Source organism: Fonsecaea nubica (genome assembly GCF_001646965.1).
Source record: "Fonsecaea nubica strain CBS 269.64 chromosome Unknown Scaff60, whole genome shotgun sequence".
Lineage (NCBI taxonomy): Eukaryota > Fungi > Ascomycota > Eurotiomycetes > Chaetothyriales > Herpotrichiellaceae > Fonsecaea > Fonsecaea nubica.
This window is the reverse complement of record NW_019173733.1, coordinates 6,767-29,277: the sequence shown is the minus strand read 5'-3', so window position 1 is coordinate 29,277 and position 22,511 is coordinate 6,767. Positions and strand designations below refer to the sequence as shown.

The window sequence follows — 22,511 nt, the reverse complement described above, 5'->3', positions numbered from 1 at the left end:
TGGCTTTGTGGATGATGGTTGTTGTCCGGTCTTGACTATCTTGGATTCTCTGCCAATTGCGCTTAAGCTTTCTTGGGAACACTTGGGGCCCCTTGTGTTGGATGTGTCGATCTTGACTTTGTATAGCAACCCCGGTGAGATCGCTAGAGGCTCCTGGGACGGGTAGGCGGCATAGCCGTCAGCGCACGACGACGACATTGCGCATATGGAATCCTCTACTGTAACTGTCAGCAGTAACCCTGGCGCATTGAAGGAATCCTTTTGCTCTGAATTTAACAAATTAATAGCCGGCAAAATGCAGAAGCGATACTCGCATGGAGTCCATCAAGCCCAAGGGGGTTTGTAGACAACCACAACGAACACAACGAAGCGTGTCCTGTACGTCTTTAGGCCACCAACAGGAGCGACTGTGGAGTCTACCTTACAGTTCCTAAAATGTTCAATGATGCTCGTTCTCCGGCTGGATTGCCGGTTTTGCGCTGATCTACGGGATTTGATTGATTGTCCCACGTCGGTTGTAATGCCCCTCGACAACAAAAGCCGAAGCTTCGGGGAAAGAATTTGCGGGGAAACAGACAGCCGCTGCCGTTCATGACCTTCACCCCCAGATTTGTCGCCCTTTGGACTGATGCAGACACTTGATGGAAGGTTCACCTTCATGACGTCGGTGGACCGCAAAGGGTTTCTGACCCCAGATCGACGTCTCGTGTCAAAGCATAATGAAAACGGCAACACCTCCCGATGACGAGATTGAATAAGTGCAGGGCTGTGGATGGCGGGAGAGGTATACCATTCCGACATTCCGACGAACCACAGGGCGGCGGCAGATAATTGACGGTGAGGAATGCAAACTGAGTCATTGAAAGCGAGGCTGCGGTGGAATCCTGATCTCATCACCAAGGTTAGGATTTGGACTGAATACACCCTGTAGTCAATACAATCGAGATCTGGCCAGAGATGAGCAAACTATACAGAACTCCTTAGAGTGAGGAGCACAAAGTCATTCACTCCTTCATAGACATGTCCATGACTAGCTTGCCACCGACGCCCGAGTGATAGTCGGTCACCAATTGGTTGAGCTTCGGGAAGGGATATGTTCTGGTTTTTGCCTTCACGCCCTTCTTGACGCAAAAATCAAACATGTCTCCCATGGCTTTGTTGGAACCAATCAAGCTGCCAACCACGCGAATGCGACGAAAGACCAGGTCATCTGCTGAGATATGGAACCCCTCGGGAGGGAAAGATACCAGAACCAAGAGGCCGCCGTTCTTCAGCAGCTCCATCCCGTAATCGAAAGACTTCTGACTCTCGGGCAAGATGACTACAGCGTCCAGTCCCATCTCGGACGGATGCTGTCTGCCGTCCTCTGTGCCCATCTCCTGCTTGGCCTCTGCTGCGCTTTTGGTCGAGGCGTCGATAATCGTAGCACCAGTCTCCAAGCTTCGTGCCAATTCCAGCGCCTGCGACGCTACGTCAACTCCAGTTGTCTTCAGGCCCATGTTGGTGGCAAACTGCAAACCCAAGTGCCCAAGCCCTCCTCCGCATCCCATGATCCCTAGTCGCTGGCCAGGCTTGAGCTCACATTTTCTCAGTGCCGCGAAGATGGTGAGTCCCGCGCACATCAGTGGTGCAGCTTCCACGGCAGTCATACTGTCGGGAATTTTGGCTACTTGTCGTGAGTCCACCACGGCGTACTCTCGGAAACCTCCTGGTTTACTGCCTACACCAAGCCCGCCGCCAGCATTGGGGCAATAGACAGAATAGCCAGGCTCATCGGGGAGGGGGCCAGAAGGATTCTGGCACTCCAGACATCTCCCACAGACATGATTTCCACGGCCCGGGACAGCCACGCGGTCGCCCACCTTCAACCCGTGTGCAGGAGGCTGGTCGGCCATGCGAACGACAGTCCCGGCAAATTCGTGGCAGCCTATGTGTGGAAGAGGTGGAGGGCGCATTTTCCCCGAAGCGAGGACTGCATCTGTGTGGCAGTATGAAGCCGCATCTACTTTGATGAGGATGTCATGTGCACATTCGATGGCTGGCACCGGGAGATCGCGCAGTTGATAAGGCGTGTTGTACTCCTCCAGTACATGGGCTTTCATGGTCACCGGCACTTGGTCGTTGGCCATTTTCGAGAAGATACTGGGATCGCAGGCACTGACCCAGCTAGCCAAGCTCTTAATCTGGAAGAGCGATGATTGCGGAGCAGAGGATCTGAATGTAATAAAGACATTGTGAGATTATGCTGCGGTGGCTTTGTGGCGTGAGAAGTTCTCCAACAATGGGGAATTGTGGGTGATACCTCCATATCAGCTGGCTTGAAGCTGTGAAAGCTGGTGAGGCTTACAGATTGAGGGGGAGCTGGGGACGTGAATGGTACGACGCGGACAGGGTCTTTCTTGGCGCGGTGTTCTCGGTACATGCACACCCATCTCGCCATCCCATGTCACTTTATTCATACCCGGCTCGGTTCGCTGCAAGTGTCATGTATTTGAGCATCTTGGAGCCTGGTGCTCAAGACAACTCGAACGTCTGGGCGCAGCGAAGGTTCTTACAACAACAACCAGACACCACCAACACCAGTCTATCTAAATTTCACATCAACAGCTGTCGCACGATTTAGTCCGCCGTACTCTCCCTCCTCGCCTCCCTCCCTCCTCAGCCGCCGTTGGCCCGTCCTTGGTGGGTACCTAGTCTTCTACGGAACACGGAGACCCTACCCTAGCCCATACACAGACTCACCGTTGATGGCCACCATGCAAGTCAATGTAGGGCAAACGGACTCGCTCCTGATCTCGTGCGATACTAGGTGTGCACCTGAGCTCGAGCTCAAGTAATACAGTCACTGACCTGGTTATGCGAAACGTCGCACATGGGGCCCGGCATGAATTCTCACATGACAACTACCCCCAGGTTTGCTATGTACAATATCATGCGATGTGGGCTCGCCGCCACCAAGGCAACCTCGAGATGAGGTATGGCAAGATCGGCTGGCCCCAGGGACGGGCAAGCCTTGACAACCCGCGAAGGCTTTATGATCTCAAGATGAAAATTTTCGTGATGGTGTCTGCAATATCTATTATCGTCGATGATACACACCGCGACGTCGCCTCTAAGCACAACTCCCGGGCTGGCTTCCGCCAACGAAAGCGAAGCTGTGATACCTCCCCTTCCCATTGATCTTCAAGACCTGGTGGAGATCGCTCCTGTGGTCAATCCCGCTTCAGGATAACCACTAAACAGGTGAGGTCACGCCATTCACTCATCGGAAATGCTGATTTTGCGATCAAGTCATTCCCAGTCCGGGTCCATGTGACACCCATTATTACAGCCTGGTTCCTTGGACTTTCTGTTCCCTATCTACCAGCATAAGAGCTTGAACTCGAATGATACAGCTGTGTACACCAAGAGCTAATTTAAGTGACGATGGCAAGAAAGATGAAGAAAGACACTGCCATCATCATCGTGGGCGCCGGGGTCTTTGGATTGACCACGGCATATGAGCTGGCTTCCGAAGGCTATCACAACATCAGGGTCCTGCATCGGCATGTTGCCCCACTAAGGAAAGAATCTACCTCGTTTGAGAGGTATGCTAAGTGTCCAAAGGTTCCTGACGGCTCGAGCGTAGACATCTCACGTGTGATGCATTTCGACTATGCAGATCCAGACTATCTTCGCCTCGCCTATGATGCGTATAAGAAGGAGTCACAACATCCTAAGTACAGCCACACTCTTGTACCGTCGGCGTTTCTTCTTACCAGCAACACGAGGAGTCCGGGCACTTACATCGACAGGACCACAGCAGCATTGGCCAAGGCAAGTCTACCATGGAGGAAATTGGACACTGCTGAGGCCGCCAGACGACTGTACCAGGTTCTCAGCGGGCCCTTGGCGGGTCCTAATTTTGAATGTTACCAGAACGAGCAGGCTGGCTGGGTCGACGCTGAGAACGCCGTCACCTAAGTCCGCAACCAATGTCTCGAACCCGGGGTATCCTTCGTCACAGGCCCGAGCTGGAACTATGGTCGGTCTCCAGGTGGACAGCACAGGCAAGGTTACTGCACTGCGAACCTCGCTGGCACACAAGTGTTGGGAGACTTGTTCGTTCTCGCCGCTGGGGCCTGGACCCAAAACCTCGTTGACATGCACAATTCAGTCCTTTCTACTGGCCAGGGCCTAGCATTCTCCGTCTGACAGACGCTGAAATGACCAGGTACTGCAATATCCCCATCTACATCAACTTTTCGATGGGATGGCTTGTTTTCCCACCCTACCCAGAGATAAACTTTCTGAAAATGGTCGTCCATGCCTGGGGCTATACGCGACCGCTGGGCAGTGAGGAGGTCGCTGCCCTGGACCCCAAGATTGCCAGCAATTCGTCGCCATCGCTTTGGATACCCTAGGGCGCGTAGTGTTCCAATTTCATACCTGAAGATGGAGAACACCGGCTCAGAGAGGGTCTCAGAGAGGTACTTCCAGAACTCGCCGACCGTGCATTTGATAAGGTGAACGTTTGCTGGTATATGGGTACTCCTACAGGGGACTTTGTCATAGGATTTTCATCCAGCTCGTCGTATTGTTTTCATCGCTGGTGGGGCAATTTGCAGCAAGTACAAGGACATTTGACTTGAGGAAGGCCACTGACTAAACGTGCCACAGGCGCTTTCAAGTTCCTTCTGGCTCTGGGAAGATACGTTAGCCTCTCGATACACGGGCGTCTTGAACCTCGGTGGGCGCACAGATGGCAGTTTCGAACAGAGTACCAGTCACACGAGCGAAGGAATAATGCGTTCGAGAGTGACGGCAGTCGAAAGGGACCTGCGAGACGAGAGCTGTCACTTGAAGAGCGTGATAAACTATAGCAGCGTTCATACTCCCGTGAATTGGCTTTCTTGCTGGTCCCCATGTCTGTCCATCACAATTACCACGAGATAACTAACCATGGAGCTTTGTGAGTGTCGCAGGAGGGATCGTAGCGGTGTGTCGACACTCGTCCATTCGAGGTCAAGTACCATAGAGGCTGGAGTTGCTCTGGACGGCACCAGTGTCGAGGGAATACGCTGATGGTAGATTGACTTTTCATTGTGGAACAGGCGGGCTCTTAGAACTGCAGAACCGGAATCCAGTGGCCGTGTCCCCGTGCCGATATCGGCGTCTCTTTTGTGAACTGATGCCTTTAGGCTGGAAAGTATCACCGTGGGAACAGACTGTCCTGGTAAGACCTCCGTAGAGTCAGAGTAAACGACGATAGAAGGGGGGCCAGAGGACTCGAGTACAGACAGACACTCGGCAGCCAGGTTAACGTATTTGATGCCCTCAAAAGCGTCAGACTTAACCAAACACTCCACTGGGTATGTAGCTACCTACTGCCTACCTCGCAACTACCGAGGTAGATACCTGGAGTACCCAATCGAAGCCACAGGACATGCATCAAATGGTCTTTGCACTCATCATTTCTATCTCAAAGATTGTTCGTTATGGCCTCATCGTCACCAGCAGAGTCGCCCGCAGGATCATTGTCATTTACCTCATTGAACGACGAAAAGCCGACAACCATTGTCCTTCTCCACGGAGGCTTTACATGCCGCCTCGAATTTGCGCTCGTGCTCCCGCACCTCTTTGAGTTCCACGTCCTTGTCCCTGACCTACCGTTACATTCTGCGTCACGCCACATTAAACCAGGCACGACCGACAACTCAGCCTGCTATGTCGCACAACTCATTCGATGGCACGCCCATGGCGGAAAGGCACACGTCGTTGGCGTCTCCATGGGAGGCTACATAGGCCAGTGCCTCGCCTTGCACCACCCCGACCTCGTCCTCTCACTCTTTGTTACAGGTGCTGCGCCAGTGGTCGGAATACGCCTATTCATGGCGCGCTGGACAAGGCTGACCTATTATACTATGAGGCTTATGCTGCATTGGCTCCCCGACTGGGTTTACCGGTACCAAGCTTCGCTACTTGGCCTGAAACTCAGCGACGAATTGGTGGCTGAGATGAGGGACAACATCACTTGGGAGTTGGTCCAAGATATGTTCCCGTGGATCTTGTCGTTCACCCTGGATCATGTGCACCAGTTGAAAGTACGGACACTGTCTGTTGCAGGGGCGCAAGGGGATGATGTGCCTATGATAGAGAAGACGGGCGAAGCGTTGAAGGGCACGCGGACTGAACAGGATGTAGCGTGGCCTGAGGATGGGTCGGGAGCAATTGTGCTAAGGGAGGCAACGCATGGATGGGATATGCAGTTTCCGGAGCTCTTTGCCCAGGGGGTATCGGCCTGGGTCAAGGGGGAGAGATTGCCCAATGAGTTTGAGAGGATTTAGGGGCTACAGAACTCTATGGCAAAAGATGTCGCCACGAGATTGACGTTTTAATTGGAATTTCGGTGCTAGAATTCCAAAACCAGCGTCAAGGACGGCTCGCATCAGGGATCTGGTTGGTGGCAGAGACTGAGGCGCTTTGATACTGATGAAGGACTGTATCTCAGAGCTGAATAGCACGTCTCCGTCGAATTCGGCGAGTCGTGGTCGAGGCCAGTTAACCAACTCCGCCTTCGCACGATTTCCTCGATTCATCCCAAAGAGCACCGCAGACCTCAGTAGCATGCGCCCGAGGACTTATTGTTGAAGGATACTTCAGGAAATTCCGGACTCGGCATGTCGAACAGATCCGCGTACTTCGCTTCCAGTTTCCCATGGAAGAAGGAGGCAATATATTCCCGCAGAATCGTCAACATACGAATCGAATCAATGGTCCCAATGAAGGCCTCAACGGCTGAGTCAGTCCGGTTTGTCCCCAGAAGCTGTGACAGGACCGGGAAGTCGGTTAGCGGGTTATGCGCCGGCCTTCCACCGATATCCAAATGCTACTTTCGGCCCGTCTGGTAGGGCCAATTCTCCGCCAACGAGGTATTCCACGCCGGGTGGTTTCCAGCAGTAAGTAGGAGGTACAGACGAATGTTGATCAAGGTGATCCCGTCTCCCCAAAGACCACCATCTCTGTTGCAGCCAACCCGAAGTCGAGGCTCCGCCAGCAAGGCATCGACAGCTGTAGCGCCTCCCAAGGAGTGCCCGAATGTGGCCGTTCGGTCGGTGTCCAGCGAGGGTATTCCGAGCTGCTCGCAAAGGGTACCGTTGGTCACGTTGTCCAATACGAAGGAGACGTCGGCAATGCGAGGTTCAAGTAATGTGAGGATCTTGTCCGGGCTTGTAACATTGACATTTTCTACATAACTGTCGTCTGGGTACTCGACGATTGTACCATCATGGAGATGATCTATTGCAAGTACATTGAAACCCAATGAGGCGACCCACCGTAGGATTACAGCATATACCATACGAGGGGTCAGGTGGCGGGGAGAGAAGAATAGAAGCGGTGCAGTGTTGTTCCCTGGCGGCTCCGGGCACACTTGTAAGCTGGAGGTTGTCGAAGCTTAGATTTGGGAGGCAGCGTCCAAATAGGTCTGTCAAGGCTGCCGCCGATGTGGGCGGTACGTAGGTGATGTATTCAGTCTGCTGACAGGTATTTGGCGGATATAGTGTCAACATCAGCCGTCGTGGCTTATTGCAACACGGTGCAAAAGGGTTCACTCGACTCATGTCGGTCCGAGGAAAATGAGTGACGTGGACATCGGCCGACCCGGGAGGAGTTGTAAGAAAGGTTGCTTGGACTACAGTGCCAAGAAGGCAGGGCAGACAGCTAGAGAGCGCATCATGACCAGGACCTGAGAGGTGGTGGCTCTTCACAAAATACCATAGTGCCCTCAGTTGTTGGGGCGATTTGAGCAATAATATATAGACTACGAGGCATTTACATTGCCCACTGGAAAGCGCGGGGTAGCGTCATTAATCTTGAAAGTAGTTTAAAGGGAGCCCGGTAGTTTGAATAGTCCTGAGACGGCTATAGAAAACAATGGACAGTATCTTACAGACCATTCCATCATGTCCTCCGGCTAAAGTTACAAGACTATATCGGCACTTGATCAAGTCCAGATTTGAGCGCTTTGACCGTATGCCGAAATCCGTTGGCCGGCGTAATTGAGATGACATGGATGGGATAGAATCTCACATCCTGTCCATTCTGCAGAGACCACCATTACCAATCAGGGTTAAGCTGAAAGGTCGCGGTTAGAAAGGTAATCGTAAACGGATATAGAATGGCCCCCACAAACCCGCAGCTCGCCGCTCCACATCACCGAGTTAGGAAAGCGGGTGCCGTAAAGCACACCACGTCGCGGCTACCTTAAGCGCAGGATCTACCAGTGTCCGCGAGACAGCAGGCTGGGGGATCGAGATCTCCCAGAAGATTGCAGCTGGTCGGCTCATCGGACCTAATATCTACTCCGTGGGTGCTGAAATCCGCTGCACAGGGGGTCACGTCGATCATCGCATCATGCTGGAGCACCACTTTCACGAACTCAGTTGTCACTGGCCTCCGCTTGTCGTAGCAGACGAAATCCGTCAGTGTATTAAAGTGGCGCGATGACATCTACGTCGTGCCGCCAAGTGCATCAAGTTTTGCGCCAGTGGAGGTGTGTTCAGCGATCGTGACGACCCGAAGCACCAGTAGTTCTCCGGCGAAGAGATCAAGGTCATGGTTGAGGAGGCAATCGGGCCCAGCGGTCACTGGCAGCACACGGCCATGGTCTGGCAGACATTAAGGCAGCGATTAGGGGGTTCCACCACAATCGAGCACGTAACCTGTCTAGATGACGAGGCCATTGCGCTGATGAAGGAGAAAGGGATCAACTTAGTCCCTGCCCGCGAGATTATGGACGACAGCTTAGCCACAGGCGCTCGACGAGGGCATTCGATAAGTCGAAACCAGTAGCAGAGCGGCATGCTAACGCATACCGAGCTGCGGTGGCTGCCGGCGTCAAGATAGCCAGCGGGTCAGACTATGGCATCAGCAAAAGAGACACCCCAGTAAATCACGGCCACAACGGTAGGGATCTCGAGCTGGCACCTCATGTGGACGGTATGACCCCCTTACAGGCGATCGAGGCAGCTACAGCCACTGCTCCAGAAGTTCTGAGCCCTCAAGCTCTCAAGACAGGCAGTTGAAGGCAGGTGATGATGCCGATTTCATTGCGCTGACGTCCAACCCATTGGACAATATCAGTGTTGTCGCTGACCCAGACAGCATCACACATATCTAGCTCTGAGGATACGCAATGAAGCCTTCAGAGAAGCCGGTTGTAGTCCTGACTCGGACTAAAGAGTGACAGAGGCTCTCGATGTACGTAATAAGCAAACATGCCTGAGTTCCGTGTTGCTTCTGTATCTGCAGACATAAATCGGTCGATATATGGCAAGAGTAAAATACAGAAAAAGGTGCTCTGACGAGAAGTAACGAAGTGACAGATTATGTAAGTGAAGTATTCTAGTTCATGCTGAGAATCCCTATCTTCGAAAGCCTCGTCTGATCCCCCCATCCACGGAACACGGGACACGGAACTTGGATCATCTGCCTAAGATTGCCCACTCAGGAGTTACACAACTCTCAGATGCAAGCTAGTAATTGGCCACTGGTCACGGATGGAATTGTTCCAGCTGCATCCATCCATCTAGCAATCGGAACAGAGTAAGTCTCCAATCGTGTGAATGTCCAGTCACATTTGGAGACGAACTCCGCGGCTCTGCTGGTCCTTCCAACCTGGAGTACTTCAAAGGTATAGATAAAAGTCCCTCGAAGCAAGCTGCATCATATGTACATTGATCTTGAGGTCTGATCCAGTGAAACCCATTAGAGGGAAAGAACATAGTCTGGGTGGCGCGATCCTAGCTGTGCCGCACTAACCCCTTCGTTGAGCCGATAGTCTCGACCGCCGCGAGCTCTCAACTTGTTCTCTGAATGATTCAACCACATCAACAGTACCGATAGGGCAACTACCATGACAGTCATAGCCAGTTCCACGCCATTAGCAACATTGGTCTTTGCATTTGCGTAGGTGAAGGTCGAAATAATTCCGCCAGTCGTCCCTAGCGTCACGGCAAACGACATCCCGGTAGCACGGACATAGTGAGGCTGCAGATTACCGATCAGCCAGGATGTGGTCGAGTTGATGATCGGGTAGATAGAACCCGCGACCAAGAAGAGCCCGAAGTACCTCACTGCGACACCCTTGCATGTCATCTGGATGATCCAGCCGATGATCTCAACACAGCACGGGCCAAGCACAAAAGGCCCGCGGATGTGAACGTGATCCGCCGCGATCGAGGTGATGAAGACACAAATGGTGCCGAATATGTACGGAGGCACGCTGAGAAGCTGAGACTGGATCGTGCTGTACCCAAAGCTTTTGATGATGGCGGGTGAGAAAAGGCTGTACGCGTAGATGTTGCAATACGTTCCGATGCTGATGGTGGAAAGAAGGATTGTGTTCCAGTCCAGAAGCCCTAGTTTCACTGCTTCCCAGGTGAACTTCTCTTGTTCATGATTGACGTCGATGGTGTGGCTGATCTTTCCTGACCTGATTCTGGCCACCTCGCGCTCTTCCTCGGTCAGAAACCTGGATTGGCCTGGCATGTTTGGTAGGATGAAAAAACAGATAACCCCGACGATCATGGAGATGGCCCCTTCGATGAAGAAAATCCATGGCCAGTGCCTGTAAGATCCGACTTGAATTTTTCCGAGACCAGACGCGAGTAGGCCACCGACTGCACCGCTCAAGGGTGCAGCACAGTAGTAGACAGCCAGACGTCGCTGTAGATGATCGGGTGGATAGAACATGCCCATGTAGATGGCGATACATGGGGTCAACCCCCCTTCACAGAGCCCGAGAAGACACCGGACTGCATATAGTTGAGGTGCAGTCTTGACGAATCCGAGGCAGATGGTGCAAGTGCCAAACAAAAAGATGCTGATGCAAAGAAAGGGGCGAGGGCCGATGATCTTGAACACCAAGCCGGCCGGAAGGTCGACAATCAAGTAACAGATGAAAAAGAGAGCCAACGCAACACTGTAGCTCTGGCCTTGCAGTTTGAGGTCGGCGTTCAATCCAGCAATACTGGCGTTCCCAATACTAGCCCTGTCCATGAAGGAGAAGAAGTAGAGAAGGAACAAGCATGGGAGAATGCGGAAGTCGAATTTTCGGTTCAGGACCTTTTCCATAGCAAGCTTTCCCTGCTCGTTCACTTCAGTAACGTCAGATTCGAGTTTAACCCCCTCTTCAACATGTAGGGGAACTGCAACCATTGTTTTCGCTTCGGACGACATGGTTGGAAAGGAGACAGAAAAGTAAGAGACCGAGCAAGTGTCAGATATTGCAATTTCCTGGTCGAAGAGAAGGCAGAAGGAAACCACAGCAGACTCTGGGGCAAGTTTTATAGCATTCCCAAGAGTCGTAGTGCTTGATATCTTGTGAGTTAGTAGAAAACGGACTTTTTTGTATAAGACAGGGTCGAATCCAATAAAGACAAAGGCATTAGAAGGAAACTGGGGAACCATGACCCCAGATCCACCGGAGCGAGAACTCGGCCTTGGCCGACCAAAGTTTGGCCCAGACGGCCCGCTTTCGGTACTTTTGGCATGCGACGGGACCACATGGAGACTCTGCTATGGAGTTTCTGGTGAACTTAACTGACCTTGGGTCGGTGCTTTTTGCCCTCGATAGGCCGACCATGTGTTCCCGAATCCAGCTCATTCTCCTCCCGAGGGCGCCGAACCCTATGTACGTCTAAGTACCTCGTTCAGTACTCCTGTCTTTCTCATGCTCTGATTATTCTCGGAGGACATGTTTGGCTCGACAATTTGCTGCCGGTCGGCGGGTCATTGTGGTTCGCCCCTGTCTCCGCCGACTATTCGGGCAACCTCCCCATAACGGCGGTAAATACCACTTGCGGGTTGCTTGTCAAACGTGTGGTGCTGGTCAGAGTGGAGGGCACTTTCAGGAGCTGGAGCGTTTCCATCGATCATTCTTTCTCGCGTTTCATAGCTTGAATTTAGATACCGTAAGTAAGCTGTACGGGAGTCATCAGCATAACCATCAAGTGTTCCTTCGAGGACTGTCGCGATTTCGCTTGGTATAAGAAGAGTGACGGACCAAGGGAACACCGATAGCTTGTTTGGATAGTTCATCCTCATAATGGCCGTTCGCAAAACTGCCCAGTGGGTGATTGACCCAAACAAGGGAATCGCAGGTCTTCAGCTTCAGGAGAACGTTCCGCTGCCTGACTTGGGGGAGAGTCAATGTCTGGTTCGCATCGAAGCAGTCTCCTTAAACTACCGCGATATTGCCATTGCCCTGGGCCGATACACATTACCGTTGAAAACAAACTTTGTGGCCTGCTCTGATGGCGCTGGAGAGGTCGTTGCGGTTGGTTCTGGGGTGAAGCAGTTCAAGCTGGGGAACAGGGTCTGCATGAACTTCATGCAAGACCTTCAGGATGGCATCGTGACCCCTGAGATCCGGCAGAGCTCGTTGGGGAGTCAACGAGACGGTGTTCTACGACAATATGGAGTATTTGAAGAGACGGGTCTTGTGTTGATGCCCAAAGACTTCTCATATATTGAAGGGTCCACCCTACCCTGCGCTGCCCTGACTGCCTGGAATTGTTTGTTCGGCCTCGAATCCAGGGCTCTCCGGCCAGGGGATTTCCTACTCACGCAAGGAACTGGCGGTGTCTCGTTATTCGCGATCCAGCTCGCATTGGCCATTGGCGCGAAGGTCATCGCCACCACTTCGACGGCAGACAAGGCAGAGAAGCTCAAAGCATTGGGCGTCCAACATGTCATCAACTACAGGTCCAACACTGATTGGGGAGAAATTGCCAGATCTCTGACTCGAGACGGGCTTGGTGTGCATCATGTCGTTGAAGTTGGCGGCGAAAATATAATATCTCAGAGCTTGAAGGCCATTAGACCCGAGGGCGTCGTGTCAATGGTGGGGTTCCTCGGTGGAACAGGGAATAGTGAAAGCCTACCCAGCATCGCTTGGATACAGCGGCAGCTCTGTATTGTCAGAGGGATGAATGTTGGTCCGAAGAGTATGTTTAAGCAGATGAATGCGTTCCTTGAAGAACACAACATCAAGCCCATCGTCGCGGATCGAATATTCAAATTTGAAGAAGCGCCGGAAGCCTACAAAGAAATGGAGAGGCAGCATTTCTGGGGCAAGATTGTTATTCAGGTTCAATGAACTATCCACTCGAAGTATCACTCCATCATGACTTGGAAAGGAGGAGGAAGAGGAGGTCCGCGAGTAAGAAGAACTTGTTGGCAGGAAGAGCCATGGATTTACTGTCTGTTATATCTATCACAACAATAATACATAGGCTGTCGCTTCAAGCCCCTTCAACAAAAGATTTGCCTCCTGCTGCATTGTCAAAAGCCATACGCTCTTGAAGACCCAGAATATTGAATAGGTACTTGACACCTGCCGTCTTTCGAGTGTCGCTGGCAACTGGTCTTTGATTCTTCTTCAGTTCCCTCATCGCCTCCCCCACCATTTCCGTGACTGGGTCTAAAGCCACGGAAGGGAAGATCACAATCTTGAAGCCCAGCTTGTTGGCTTCCTGAACACTGAGGTGGGGAGTGATACTTCCAGCCACCATATTCAGAAGGACAGGCGTGGGAGCTAGGTCTTTGCAGACACGACTGCATTGTTCCATAGTAGTCATGCCCTCTGGGAAAGCAACATCGGCGCCCGCCAACACAGCATTTCGGAGACGTGAAACTGCAGTCTCATAGCCTAGTGATTGGATCGAGTCGGTACGCGCGATGAGAACAATGTCTGCTGAGCCTCCAGACACCTTGCGCATCTCGTCACGGGCCAATACAGCTGCCCGGATCCGAGTCAAGTATGTTTCTTCATCCACCAGCTCTTTGTTTGCCAGATGCCCACAGCGCTTGTTCTGGACTTGGTCTTCAAGATGCATTCCCGCCACACCAGCAGAAATATAGGCGCGGACCGTCCTGGCCACCATCAGAGGTCCGCCATAGCCCGTGTCGGCGTCTGCAATAATGGGGACTGAACGGTCCAGTGAGGCAATCATTCCAGCATTTTCCACCATATCATTCATTGTCGCAAGGCCGAGGTCTGGCTCACCCAACCTGCATGCTGCGGTTCCGGCTCCGGTCATATAGAGCGCATCGAAGTCTTCTTTCAATGCCAGTCGGGCAGTGATGCCGTCGTATACCCCAGGACAAAATATGGTCTTGTCTTCTTGTAGGAGCTTTCGTAGTTTATGGGCAGCCGGCATACCCTGAGACTCGGAAATAGACCCCATTGTCGTTGTTGCAAGAGCGACTGATATGGACAGCACGGATAGAGGAGACTGTATACTTGAAATCTTTGCTGAGACTCCGTGCAATATGTTTCAACTATAAATCACCTACAGATTTCGCCTGGGTTCCGATGTTCCAACAGCAGGTGGGACTGGACAGGGCAGGGGAAATGAGGTTGGTGGCCGACACGTTAACAGGCCGAGAAGTCGGTGAATTTAGTCTGTGAGACGTGTGGTTAGTCCGTTGGAGAAGGTGAGTGTCATTAATGCGAAAAGCAACTCATAGCATGGATTCTAGCTCGACGGACTGCAAATAGTACTGTGGTCGCGGCTTGACATACAAAGGCAACGTTGAACAAAAAGAAGTTACGCACGCACCTTGGGTTGAGCGACCAGGAAAATTCATCGACTTTTCCTGCAACACCTCCAGAATCCCTTGACTACAGAGGAAAGATGGAACAGTTGAACCATCTCCCTCCTACAAGAAGACTCGTCACAGGTCACGATCGAGATGGAAAGGCTGTTTTCGAGTTCGATGATATACTCGCACCTGTCAATCCAACCCCGAAAGGCGCGAGGTCCGACACCTCCGCACCTCAACCAGTTGGCGCGACACTGATTCACCGTACTCGAGAATATCCGGTCAAAATCCAAGGTGGAAGAGAAGAGCTCACTGTGGACAATATACGTCGCGGCCAGGGCGAGAAGGGAATCGTCTGTCAGATTGTGGACGTTCCTCCCACTCCAGAGGGCACAAAACCATACTTGCACCGCAACGAGAGTCTCGACTACGGTGTGGTGCTGAAGGGATCACTACAGCTACTCTTGGACGATGGAGCTGTCGAGACTCTGAGAGAGGGAGACGTGTATATTCAAAAGTAAGTGTGCCTGATGGTGTTTGTGGACCATCAGCCCACCCAGTATTGAAGAGCGCCACTGTTGCTGACCAAACCATCACAGAGGAACACTCCATGCCTGGCTGAATAACTCCAATGATTATTGCCGTTTTCTGACTGTTGTCATCCCATCTCAGAAGGTCAAAGTGGAAGCGACAGGAGAGCTTCTGGAAGTCACGAAAATACCAGGATTGAGTGACTGATACATTGTAAAGAGTGTCGGGAAGCTAGAAGGTGACAAGCCCGGAAGAACAGATATGATTGTGTGCAGCAATGGTGTAATGCTGAACCTATACAAGGGACGATGTCCATGTTACAGGTCTCACAGAGTTTGACGTAGCATTGTGAGATACGAGCTGTGAACAATGCCTTCCCTCTTTTCAGCCTGTCCTGGAATGGTACCCGCCTTTCTTCAGGGTCTCGGTCCGCGTCACAGAGAATACCGAGGAGTGATTAGCGAGAACAACCGATATTGATAGATGGTCCCCACAGTCCCAAGAACTGGCCGAGTTTTCGGATAGTCTAAATTGCGAGTCCTACGCCCACATGGAATAGTTGAACAATTTCGTACTGAACTTGCTACATCGCACGGAGCAACGGTGTAGCGAGTTGTCGGCTTTGCAGGATGCCACGGACTCGCAGGGATGATCTACCGGTCAAACATACCATGATATTCCATACTGTGAGGTTTGACACAGGAACTATACTCTGCGCGCTTCTCATATTTCACTGACTTTAGGGATTATAAGGAGCAATGCCTACCTGACCTATTTGTTTCAGATATCGGACTCGACTACCTAGCTACACCAAACTCCAAATATTCACGATATCGTCCCGAATCTATTCAACAAGATGATCTCAAAGGCATTGCCTGAAGTGGACCACTTTGTCCCTGTTGAGCCAACCAAAGAGAAGCTCGACTATGCCGACCTCGATGTCTTAGATTTCTCACTCTACAAAGACACTCCCGCCGACAAAAAGGAACTTGCAAAACAAGTCCACAAGGCCATGACCTCGCATGGGTTCTTCGTAGTCGTCAACCATGGAATCAGTGAAGAAACCATTGAACGCATAGTCGATATTGGCCACACTATTCTGTCACGCACCCCCCAAGAGGAGAAAGAAAGACTCAGAGCAGATCTCACTGGGAAAGGAGAATATCCTGGATTCAAACCTCGCGGGCTGTGGAAGACACTCGGGGGTACCCCGGACAGGATCGAACAGTTCAACGTGCACAGGGACATGACAACCCACGAACAGCCCAAAGCCTTGGAGCCATACCGTGATGAGGTCCAAGAATTCATCGACACAGTCCACAAAGATATACTCTACAAGATTCTGAGACTCTTCGCCATCTCCCTCGAGATTGAAGACGAGGAGTTTTTCGTCAAGGCTCACAGCTACGACAAGCATGACGAATCCTGGTTTCGCTGGATGGAGTACTATGACATTCCAGCCGAAGGGGCTGCAGATGAGAAGAAGCTATGGCTTGGTGGTCATCAAGACTTGACCTCCCTTTCACTTCTGTTCAGTCAACCAATGGCGACTCTACAGGTCCGGGACTATGGCGACGAATCACAATGGAAGTTTATCCCTCATATTCCTGGCGCCATCATCGTGAATGCAGGCGAGCCGATGATGTGGTGGACGGGAAACTACTACAAAGCGGCCGTTCATCGAGTGGTTGAGCCCCCTGCCGACCAGAGAAACCATGATCGCAGCAGTGTCTTCTATTTCGTTGCTCCCAATGATGAGGTGGTCATCAATACACTTCTCGACGAGAGTCCTGTTCTGCAACGCCATGGAGTACGGAAGTGGTTTAAGGACGGAGAGGCGCCCACGAGCAGTGAATGGGTGCACAACCGCATCAAGGCCAACCTGACAGCCCATGCCGCAGCAAAGCATGGTGAAGGGAAAACCAGTGTTCAGAAGATTGGGACGGTGACCACGACGTGGTACAAATGAGTGATTACCACAGTAAGAATGCAATCAAATTGGGTCAAGTTTTGTAAATAGGTGTTTACCGATAACAACTATTTAGTCGATCAATAGTTTCCCATCGCAACCAAATGCTGTAAGGTTCCTCAATCAGACGCCTCACAAGCACTGTGGCTACCCCATCCCAGTAGGATCTTACACCACGGAGAGCGAAATCTGTTCAGAGCCAAGGACGCCAGCCCTATCAAACACCTCATGGCTCATGAAGTTGATAGGAATAGAGCCTGTTCTCGATGGCTGCTCATACCAATATCAAGGAATGAAAGATCTTTTTCCAAAGATACGGATTTCCAGCTCTCTACCGAGTAATATCACGATGGTATAACAGTATCTACTTCACTTCAAGCGAGAATACTAAATACAGGAATCGGGATTGGACTTGGTCTAGACCACGAGCAGCTTGCGTCCGGCATCGCTAACATTCCCCAGATCTCGACACCGATCGACCAATATCTGCGCTCTCTCCACCGGCAACCATGGAGAAATTTCTGCAAGAAACCTCCTCGTAACTGCCGGTCCGTCCAACCAGGGCACATCTGGTGCCGCCTCGGTGATCACAGTGCCGTCCCTGAAGAAAATCTCAATTTTGGCGGGTTGCAAGCCCTCTTCGTAGCTCTTTTCGAATTCTTGGTTTGTAGACACGGACATTTTGCCCATGAGGGAATTGACCACTGGGTCGTCGACGCATGTTGACGTGCCATCGTCGAAGCGGCCAAAGACGAGGCCTGCGGCGACGCCAAACTGGATACTAAGTTTCCCGCTGGTTTTGCTGGAGAGTGGCCCGGCGTCATCGCACCCAGGGTAAGCGAGTGCACCGGGCGTTGTGGTGATGTGGATTTTGGAGATCTCATCTGCATTCGCGGTTTTGGCCTGGAAGTCCTTGTGCATTTTTAAAGCAATGGCGGTGGAGGCCTGCGTGAAGTTGCAGCAGGATGCAGGTTTGAAATGGGTTTCGAGAATCCCTCTACCCAGGGGAGAGGTTTCAATCCAGCTTCTGAAGCGATCAGAGGCGTTCGAATCGACCCCCAGAGCGTCAAAGTAGCCATCCTTGCCTTCGAGGACGACATCACTCACGGGGAATTCGTTCCGGCCAAGGTCGTAGCTGGTGATGGCTGCTGCACTTGCCGACCCATTATGAATATAGATTTCTCTGCCTCCCGTATGTGCCCATGCGTTAATACCACATACCATGTTGATTGCCAAACACAAAATCCGCATGACCGCCTCATCATGCTCGGGTGGACTACCTGCAATGAGAGCCCCCGCCGCAGCGAACGAGCCGACCAGAGCAGTGCTGCGAAAGTGAGTGTTGAACTGCCCTCCTCCTCGAATGGAATATCCCAGCGCTGCCCCGACATCGTACCCTCCCACGATTGCCCGAATGAGTTGCTCACCGGTCCAACCATCGCGTTGGGCAATGGCTAAGCTGGCAGCAATGACCATAGAGCCCATGTGCGAGCATGAGTCAAGGTGCATATCGTCACGAACTGTGCTGTTGCCCCAGATCTGTCAGCTTTTTTCTCTGGAAAAGCTTCGGCAATCCGATATGGGACTGATAATAGTGGACCACGTAAAGAATCATCTCACCTGTTTGACAGGGCGGCGTGTATGAAAGCGGCTGTTTCAGCAGACATTGCTTTGTCACTGCCGAAGACAAATGCTTCGGGGTTACCGGCATGAAGCTGTGCGTACTTCAGCAAAGGCGGCCCGAGATCGCCACCAAGTCCAGCCTGACAAGCTCCAAGGAAGTCCAGGAGACATTGAGACACCTTATCTCTTACTTCCTCCGTCAGCTCCTCCGAGGAGATTTGTTTAAGCCGTTCCGCCGCGAGCCGCGTCAACGGTTGTCCTTTGTTAGGTTGCGAGATCATGGCATATACCTATGGCTACAGGACAAGCCTCAAACAGAATCCTGTGTGAATCTTTGTTGAAATGAAAACTGGGAGGGGCCGTCTGTTGACAATAGATGGTACCCAAGTTCACCACTGTCAACTGAGATATCATCCAACAAAACCCACTCAAGGAGCTGCATGGCCTGATGCTTGATTTATCCACAAGTCGACACAGCCATTGAGGGGACAAAAGGTCAGGATCGTGTCGGAAATCGATAGATGCTAGCTCCGAGGTCTGGGTAGAAGGGCCGTAAAGGCGGCATTGCCGCGGGCTTGAATAGTTCCCCTAAAGAGATAATCACGTAGTGTTCTGAGCCTTTCCTCCTCGCCAGGCTTCGGAGCTAAATCAACAGCTCTGCCTCTGGGAGAGTAGGAATGTGAGGCAAACATCCCCACTATTCGTAACCCCGTCTTCTCCGGTTTGGGGGATTAGTTCCACAGCGAGTGCTTGGCATCGAGGAAGAGTTTCCAAGCGCCGAGTTCTCGGCCAGATTGACCGACAAGTCGGCAAGTAGAGACCACCACAATTTCGGTGGAGAGGGACACCTGCAATGTTCAGATCTGATGGGAGTCATGTCCAGCAGATTGACCAGGAGTCTAGACTCGTAGTCATCTGAAGAGTACCCCATGACACCAAGGCGCCAGAGTCGAAGGAGAGAGTCGTCATGGAGAAAAGCCCACTTTACTTTGTGCCCATGAGAACTTTCCCCAGTCATACTGAGCCGAATGAACCACTGCGGGATGGTTTGAAACCCCCGTTCCCGCTCAAATGAGAACTTTCAGTGTCAAGCCGGACGTAGCTATATCGACACGGCAGACTCTCCGAAGTCGTGAGATAGTTCAGTGGACAAAAATGCGTTAGTAGACCAGTTCCACTCGGAGAAAAACGCATCATCGTCGACACCTAGATGTGTGCCGCCGCCGGTGTCGAAGTCGGATAGTTGAGTGGTAGCCTGGTGAGCAGAAGAGACAGCCTGTGTGTTAGAAACCAAAGGTCTCTGGCTTTGAGCGTGATTGCTACTGTTTTCTTCCGAGTATGGGTTTGACTGTCCTAAAAATTCTTGCCGCCAATACCAGAGACAGTCGTATACCACTCCCATTGCCTGCGACGCCATACAATTAGCCTTCCACAGTCTATAGCAGAAACGTGTGTCTCATGGCTTACCCCTCTCGTCCGGATTCGAACCTTGAGGCTGTCCATCGACCCATCATGTCGCGTAAAAATGCGTTTACTTCGCCATAGCTGGGACAAAGTTGCCGCCATTCGAGCGTTGAGATCATTGTTCTTCAGGGCTCTCTTCTTGAGTATGCGAATCGCCGCGAAGTAAGACTGTTCGCCAAGGGTATAGTCGATTGCCGAGCTCAGTTCCGTACTACGGCATATTCGCAGTATCACCATCGCAGCGAGGGTGAGAGTCCTGTAGAATTGTTCGGAAAGATAGAGAGCGTAATCGTCCTTCTGATCTCGAGACGTGATATTGTCAATAAAGGCACAAGCCACATGGTGTACCTCGACCAGATGTGAAAGATTTGAGGGCAATTGCTTCAAGATAAAGAAATAATAGGCTCCGGTGTGCAATCTCGCAGAGGTGAAATAAATCTCGGCTGTCAACAATCAGCATTGTATTGTGAAACAGCAAGTAAGGGCGAGGAAAGTCAACAATATGCCATACCAAGTTGCCCTTGTGTCTGCCGCTTGAGCTTTAAAATCTCGTCGTCGTAAAATTTGATCATAGCCAGAAGCTGGTAAGGCCTCTCAACGTCTTGTTCTCCATATCCGCCTTTCATTAGAGTGTGATTAGCATTGGACATCATGTTAGCAAACTGAAGCATCCAAAAGACTGGTCTGCTTAGAGAATCAAGAACATCGTTACTCTGTTGGTCCAGGTCGAAGGCGTCTTCAAAAACGTGATGATGCAGGCCGCAATGCGTATTGACACTGAGCAAAATTCAGAATTTATTTGTAAGGGACGCGCTCTGGGATCTTACGTGCTGCAGATCAGCTTGCACCATGCCCACAAAGTGGCGAGAAAGATATCGCTGTTGGTATCTCTGATCAAATGATTGGGTGAGAAGTCTTGTCTTCTACTGAGCATGTGTAGACCATTCTGTTGGGAGAGCTGCGTTATGACCCCTGCATAAATAGGCGAAGGGTCATCCGATGCATTCTCCATAGGTAAAGGCCAAACACAGAGCAGGAGTAGGGCAGTAATAGTTGGAATATATTCGGAAACCCTTGTTGTTGCCAGTGCTGCCAAGTTGGAGACTTTGGGGACTAGCACTTCCAGCAATGTGGGATCAAGACTGTATCTTCTTGAGCCAGTCACTATGACGGTCCAGAATAGCAATGGGGAGTATTGGAAGCATTCGCGGCAGCTTTGCTGTGGGTCCAGGATTGGTATCATTGAGTGATAATGGCTGAAGTACCTGTTCGTAGTCAATATTGATGAGAAATGAAGCTAGGTATGAAAATCAGTACTCACAAGGAATAGCAATCCTCCAGCTTTTGAGGCTCAATTTCGAGACCATCAAGAGGCGAAGGGAAAGCTGGGATGCGAGCGCCAGGTTCTACTAATGAAGCGATAGCAACAGGCGAAGGATGGTAGGAATATTGAAATGCAGGTGGGTGTCCAGCCGGATTGTATGGAGCGGCTGAAGTGAGATCCTGGCGTGCGTCAGGCTCTGGAATTGTGGTCATTGCGGATGGATCGTTAAGCGATGAAAAGAAAGGAGTGAGCCGGGCGTCAGATTGCGGTACCACTGCAGAGGCGATGGACGTGGGATGGTAGAGACATGAACGTGCTGGAGGACCAGGGGGCATATTTCCGAGTTCTTCTGCGTTCTCTGTGAGTTGTAGTGCTCTTCGAAGTCCGTCTATTTCACGCTGCATCTTCGCCTTCCTACATCGTAGTCAGTTGGAACGACACCATGCCGAAGAGAGGAGGTACAAACGATCGTGTTTTTCGCCTTGTGAAGTCCGCTATGAAGTTGCATTGGACGCCCGACTTTCTACATTTGGAACAGGGCTTTGAGTAATCAAGATGCGCATCGCATCTTATCTGACAGGTGTGAGCTGCTGTCTGGGCTCCCCGAGAGATAACAATGATTTGGAGCATAGAGACCAGACTTGACTAACCTTTTGTTGCCGACACTCTTCACAAGCTCTGGGCCTTGTCGTTGCTGAACTGGATGCCGACATAATTCTCCAACCTTTCAGTGTATGTGTCCTGTGAGCAAGTACGCGTTGATCTTGTGAGAGAGATTGGAGGCCACAAGTGTTCTTGACTTGTTGATTTTGGCCTGCGGATCTGAATCAAGATATATTAGGCTAAAAGACGGTCCAGACAGCTGTTTTGAAACTGATCTTTTGGATAGAAGGAAGAGACGAAACAATGCTTCCTTCGCACTTAGAAAGATGGAATGGCTTGAAGTGGGCTTGGACTGGTCAAGAAGAGCTCTAAGGGCCGGTGGATCCAGCGAGGACTAGTTTCCATCTT

At 51.4% G+C, this 22,511-nt stretch overlaps 11 protein-coding genes across 11 annotated transcripts; 5 read left to right on the top strand and 6 right to left on the bottom strand.

Moving 5' to 3' along the window:
• Positions 1-1,004: 1,004 nt before the first annotated feature.
• On the bottom strand, positions 1,005-2,129 carry AYO20_08011 (hypothetical protein; the record flags this gene model as incomplete). The annotated part of the gene is made up of 1 exon (XM_022646293.1): positions 1,005-2,129. One exon carries the CDS (start codon positions 2,127-2,129, stop codon positions 1,005-1,007), a length of 1,125 nt encoding a protein of 374 aa, XP_022497688.1.
• A 1,297-nt stretch (positions 2,130-3,426) lies between these two features.
• Positions 3,427-3,963, top strand: AYO20_08010 (hypothetical protein; the record flags this gene model as incomplete). The annotated part of the gene is made up of 1 exon (XM_022646292.1): positions 3,427-3,963. One exon carries the CDS (start codon positions 3,427-3,429, stop codon positions 3,961-3,963), a length of 537 nt encoding a protein of 178 aa, XP_022497687.1.
• Positions 3,964-5,477: 1,514 nt separating this feature from the next.
• On the top strand, positions 5,478-6,326 carry AYO20_08009 (hypothetical protein; the record flags this gene model as incomplete). The annotated part of the gene is made up of 1 exon (XM_022646291.1): positions 5,478-6,326. One exon carries the CDS (start codon positions 5,478-5,480, stop codon positions 6,324-6,326), a length of 849 nt encoding a protein of 282 aa, XP_022497686.1.
• A 542-nt stretch (positions 6,327-6,868) lies between these two features.
• On the bottom strand, positions 6,869-7,601 carry AYO20_08008 (hypothetical protein; the record flags this gene model as incomplete). The annotated part of the gene is made up of 2 exons (XM_022646290.1): positions 6,869-7,278; positions 7,337-7,601. 2 exons carry the CDS (start codon positions 7,599-7,601, stop codon positions 6,869-6,871), a joined length of 675 nt encoding a protein of 224 aa, XP_022497685.1.
• Positions 7,602-9,747: 2,146 nt separating this feature from the next.
• AYO20_08007 (hypothetical protein) lies at positions 9,748-11,220 on the bottom strand (the record flags this gene model as incomplete). Its single annotated transcript, XM_022646289.1, has 1 exon — positions 9,748-11,220. The coding sequence occupies one exon, from the start codon at positions 11,218-11,220 to the stop codon at positions 9,748-9,750; it is 1,473 nt and encodes a 490-aa protein (XP_022497684.1).
• Positions 11,221-12,088: 868 nt separating this feature from the next.
• On the top strand, positions 12,089-13,141 carry AYO20_08006 (hypothetical protein; the record flags this gene model as incomplete). The annotated part of the gene is made up of 1 exon (XM_022646288.1): positions 12,089-13,141. The coding sequence occupies one exon, from the start codon at positions 12,089-12,091 to the stop codon at positions 13,139-13,141; it is 1,053 nt and encodes a 350-aa protein (XP_022497683.1).
• A 145-nt stretch (positions 13,142-13,286) lies between these two features.
• AYO20_08005 (hypothetical protein) lies at positions 13,287-14,231 on the bottom strand (the record flags this gene model as incomplete). The annotated part of the gene is made up of 1 exon (XM_022646287.1): positions 13,287-14,231. One exon carries the CDS (start codon positions 14,229-14,231, stop codon positions 13,287-13,289), a length of 945 nt encoding a protein of 314 aa, XP_022497682.1.
• Positions 14,232-14,681: 450 nt separating this feature from the next.
• On the top strand, positions 14,682-15,110 carry AYO20_08004 (hypothetical protein; the record flags this gene model as incomplete). Its single annotated transcript, XM_022646286.1, has 1 exon — positions 14,682-15,110. One exon carries the CDS (start codon positions 14,682-14,684, stop codon positions 15,108-15,110), a length of 429 nt encoding a protein of 142 aa, XP_022497681.1.
• An 866-nt stretch (positions 15,111-15,976) lies between these two features.
• On the top strand, positions 15,977-17,089 carry AYO20_08003 (hypothetical protein; the record flags this gene model as incomplete). Its single annotated transcript, XM_022646285.1, has 1 exon — positions 15,977-17,089. One exon carries the CDS (start codon positions 15,977-15,979, stop codon positions 17,087-17,089), a length of 1,113 nt encoding a protein of 370 aa, XP_022497680.1.
• A 417-nt stretch (positions 17,090-17,506) lies between these two features.
• On the bottom strand, positions 17,507-18,993 carry AYO20_08002 (hypothetical protein; the record flags this gene model as incomplete). Its single annotated transcript, XM_022646284.1, has 3 exons — positions 17,507-18,614; positions 18,710-18,852; positions 18,904-18,993. 3 exons carry the CDS (start codon positions 18,991-18,993, stop codon positions 17,507-17,509), a joined length of 1,341 nt encoding a protein of 446 aa, XP_022497679.1.
• An 821-nt stretch (positions 18,994-19,814) lies between these two features.
• Positions 19,815-21,904, bottom strand: AYO20_08001 (hypothetical protein; the record flags this gene model as incomplete). The annotated part of the gene is made up of 5 exons (XM_022646283.1): positions 19,815-20,117; positions 20,180-20,619; positions 20,688-20,953; positions 21,004-21,441; positions 21,498-21,904. 5 exons carry the CDS (start codon positions 21,902-21,904, stop codon positions 19,815-19,817), a joined length of 1,854 nt encoding a protein of 617 aa, XP_022497678.1.
• Between the last annotated feature and the right edge of the window lie 607 nt (positions 21,905-22,511).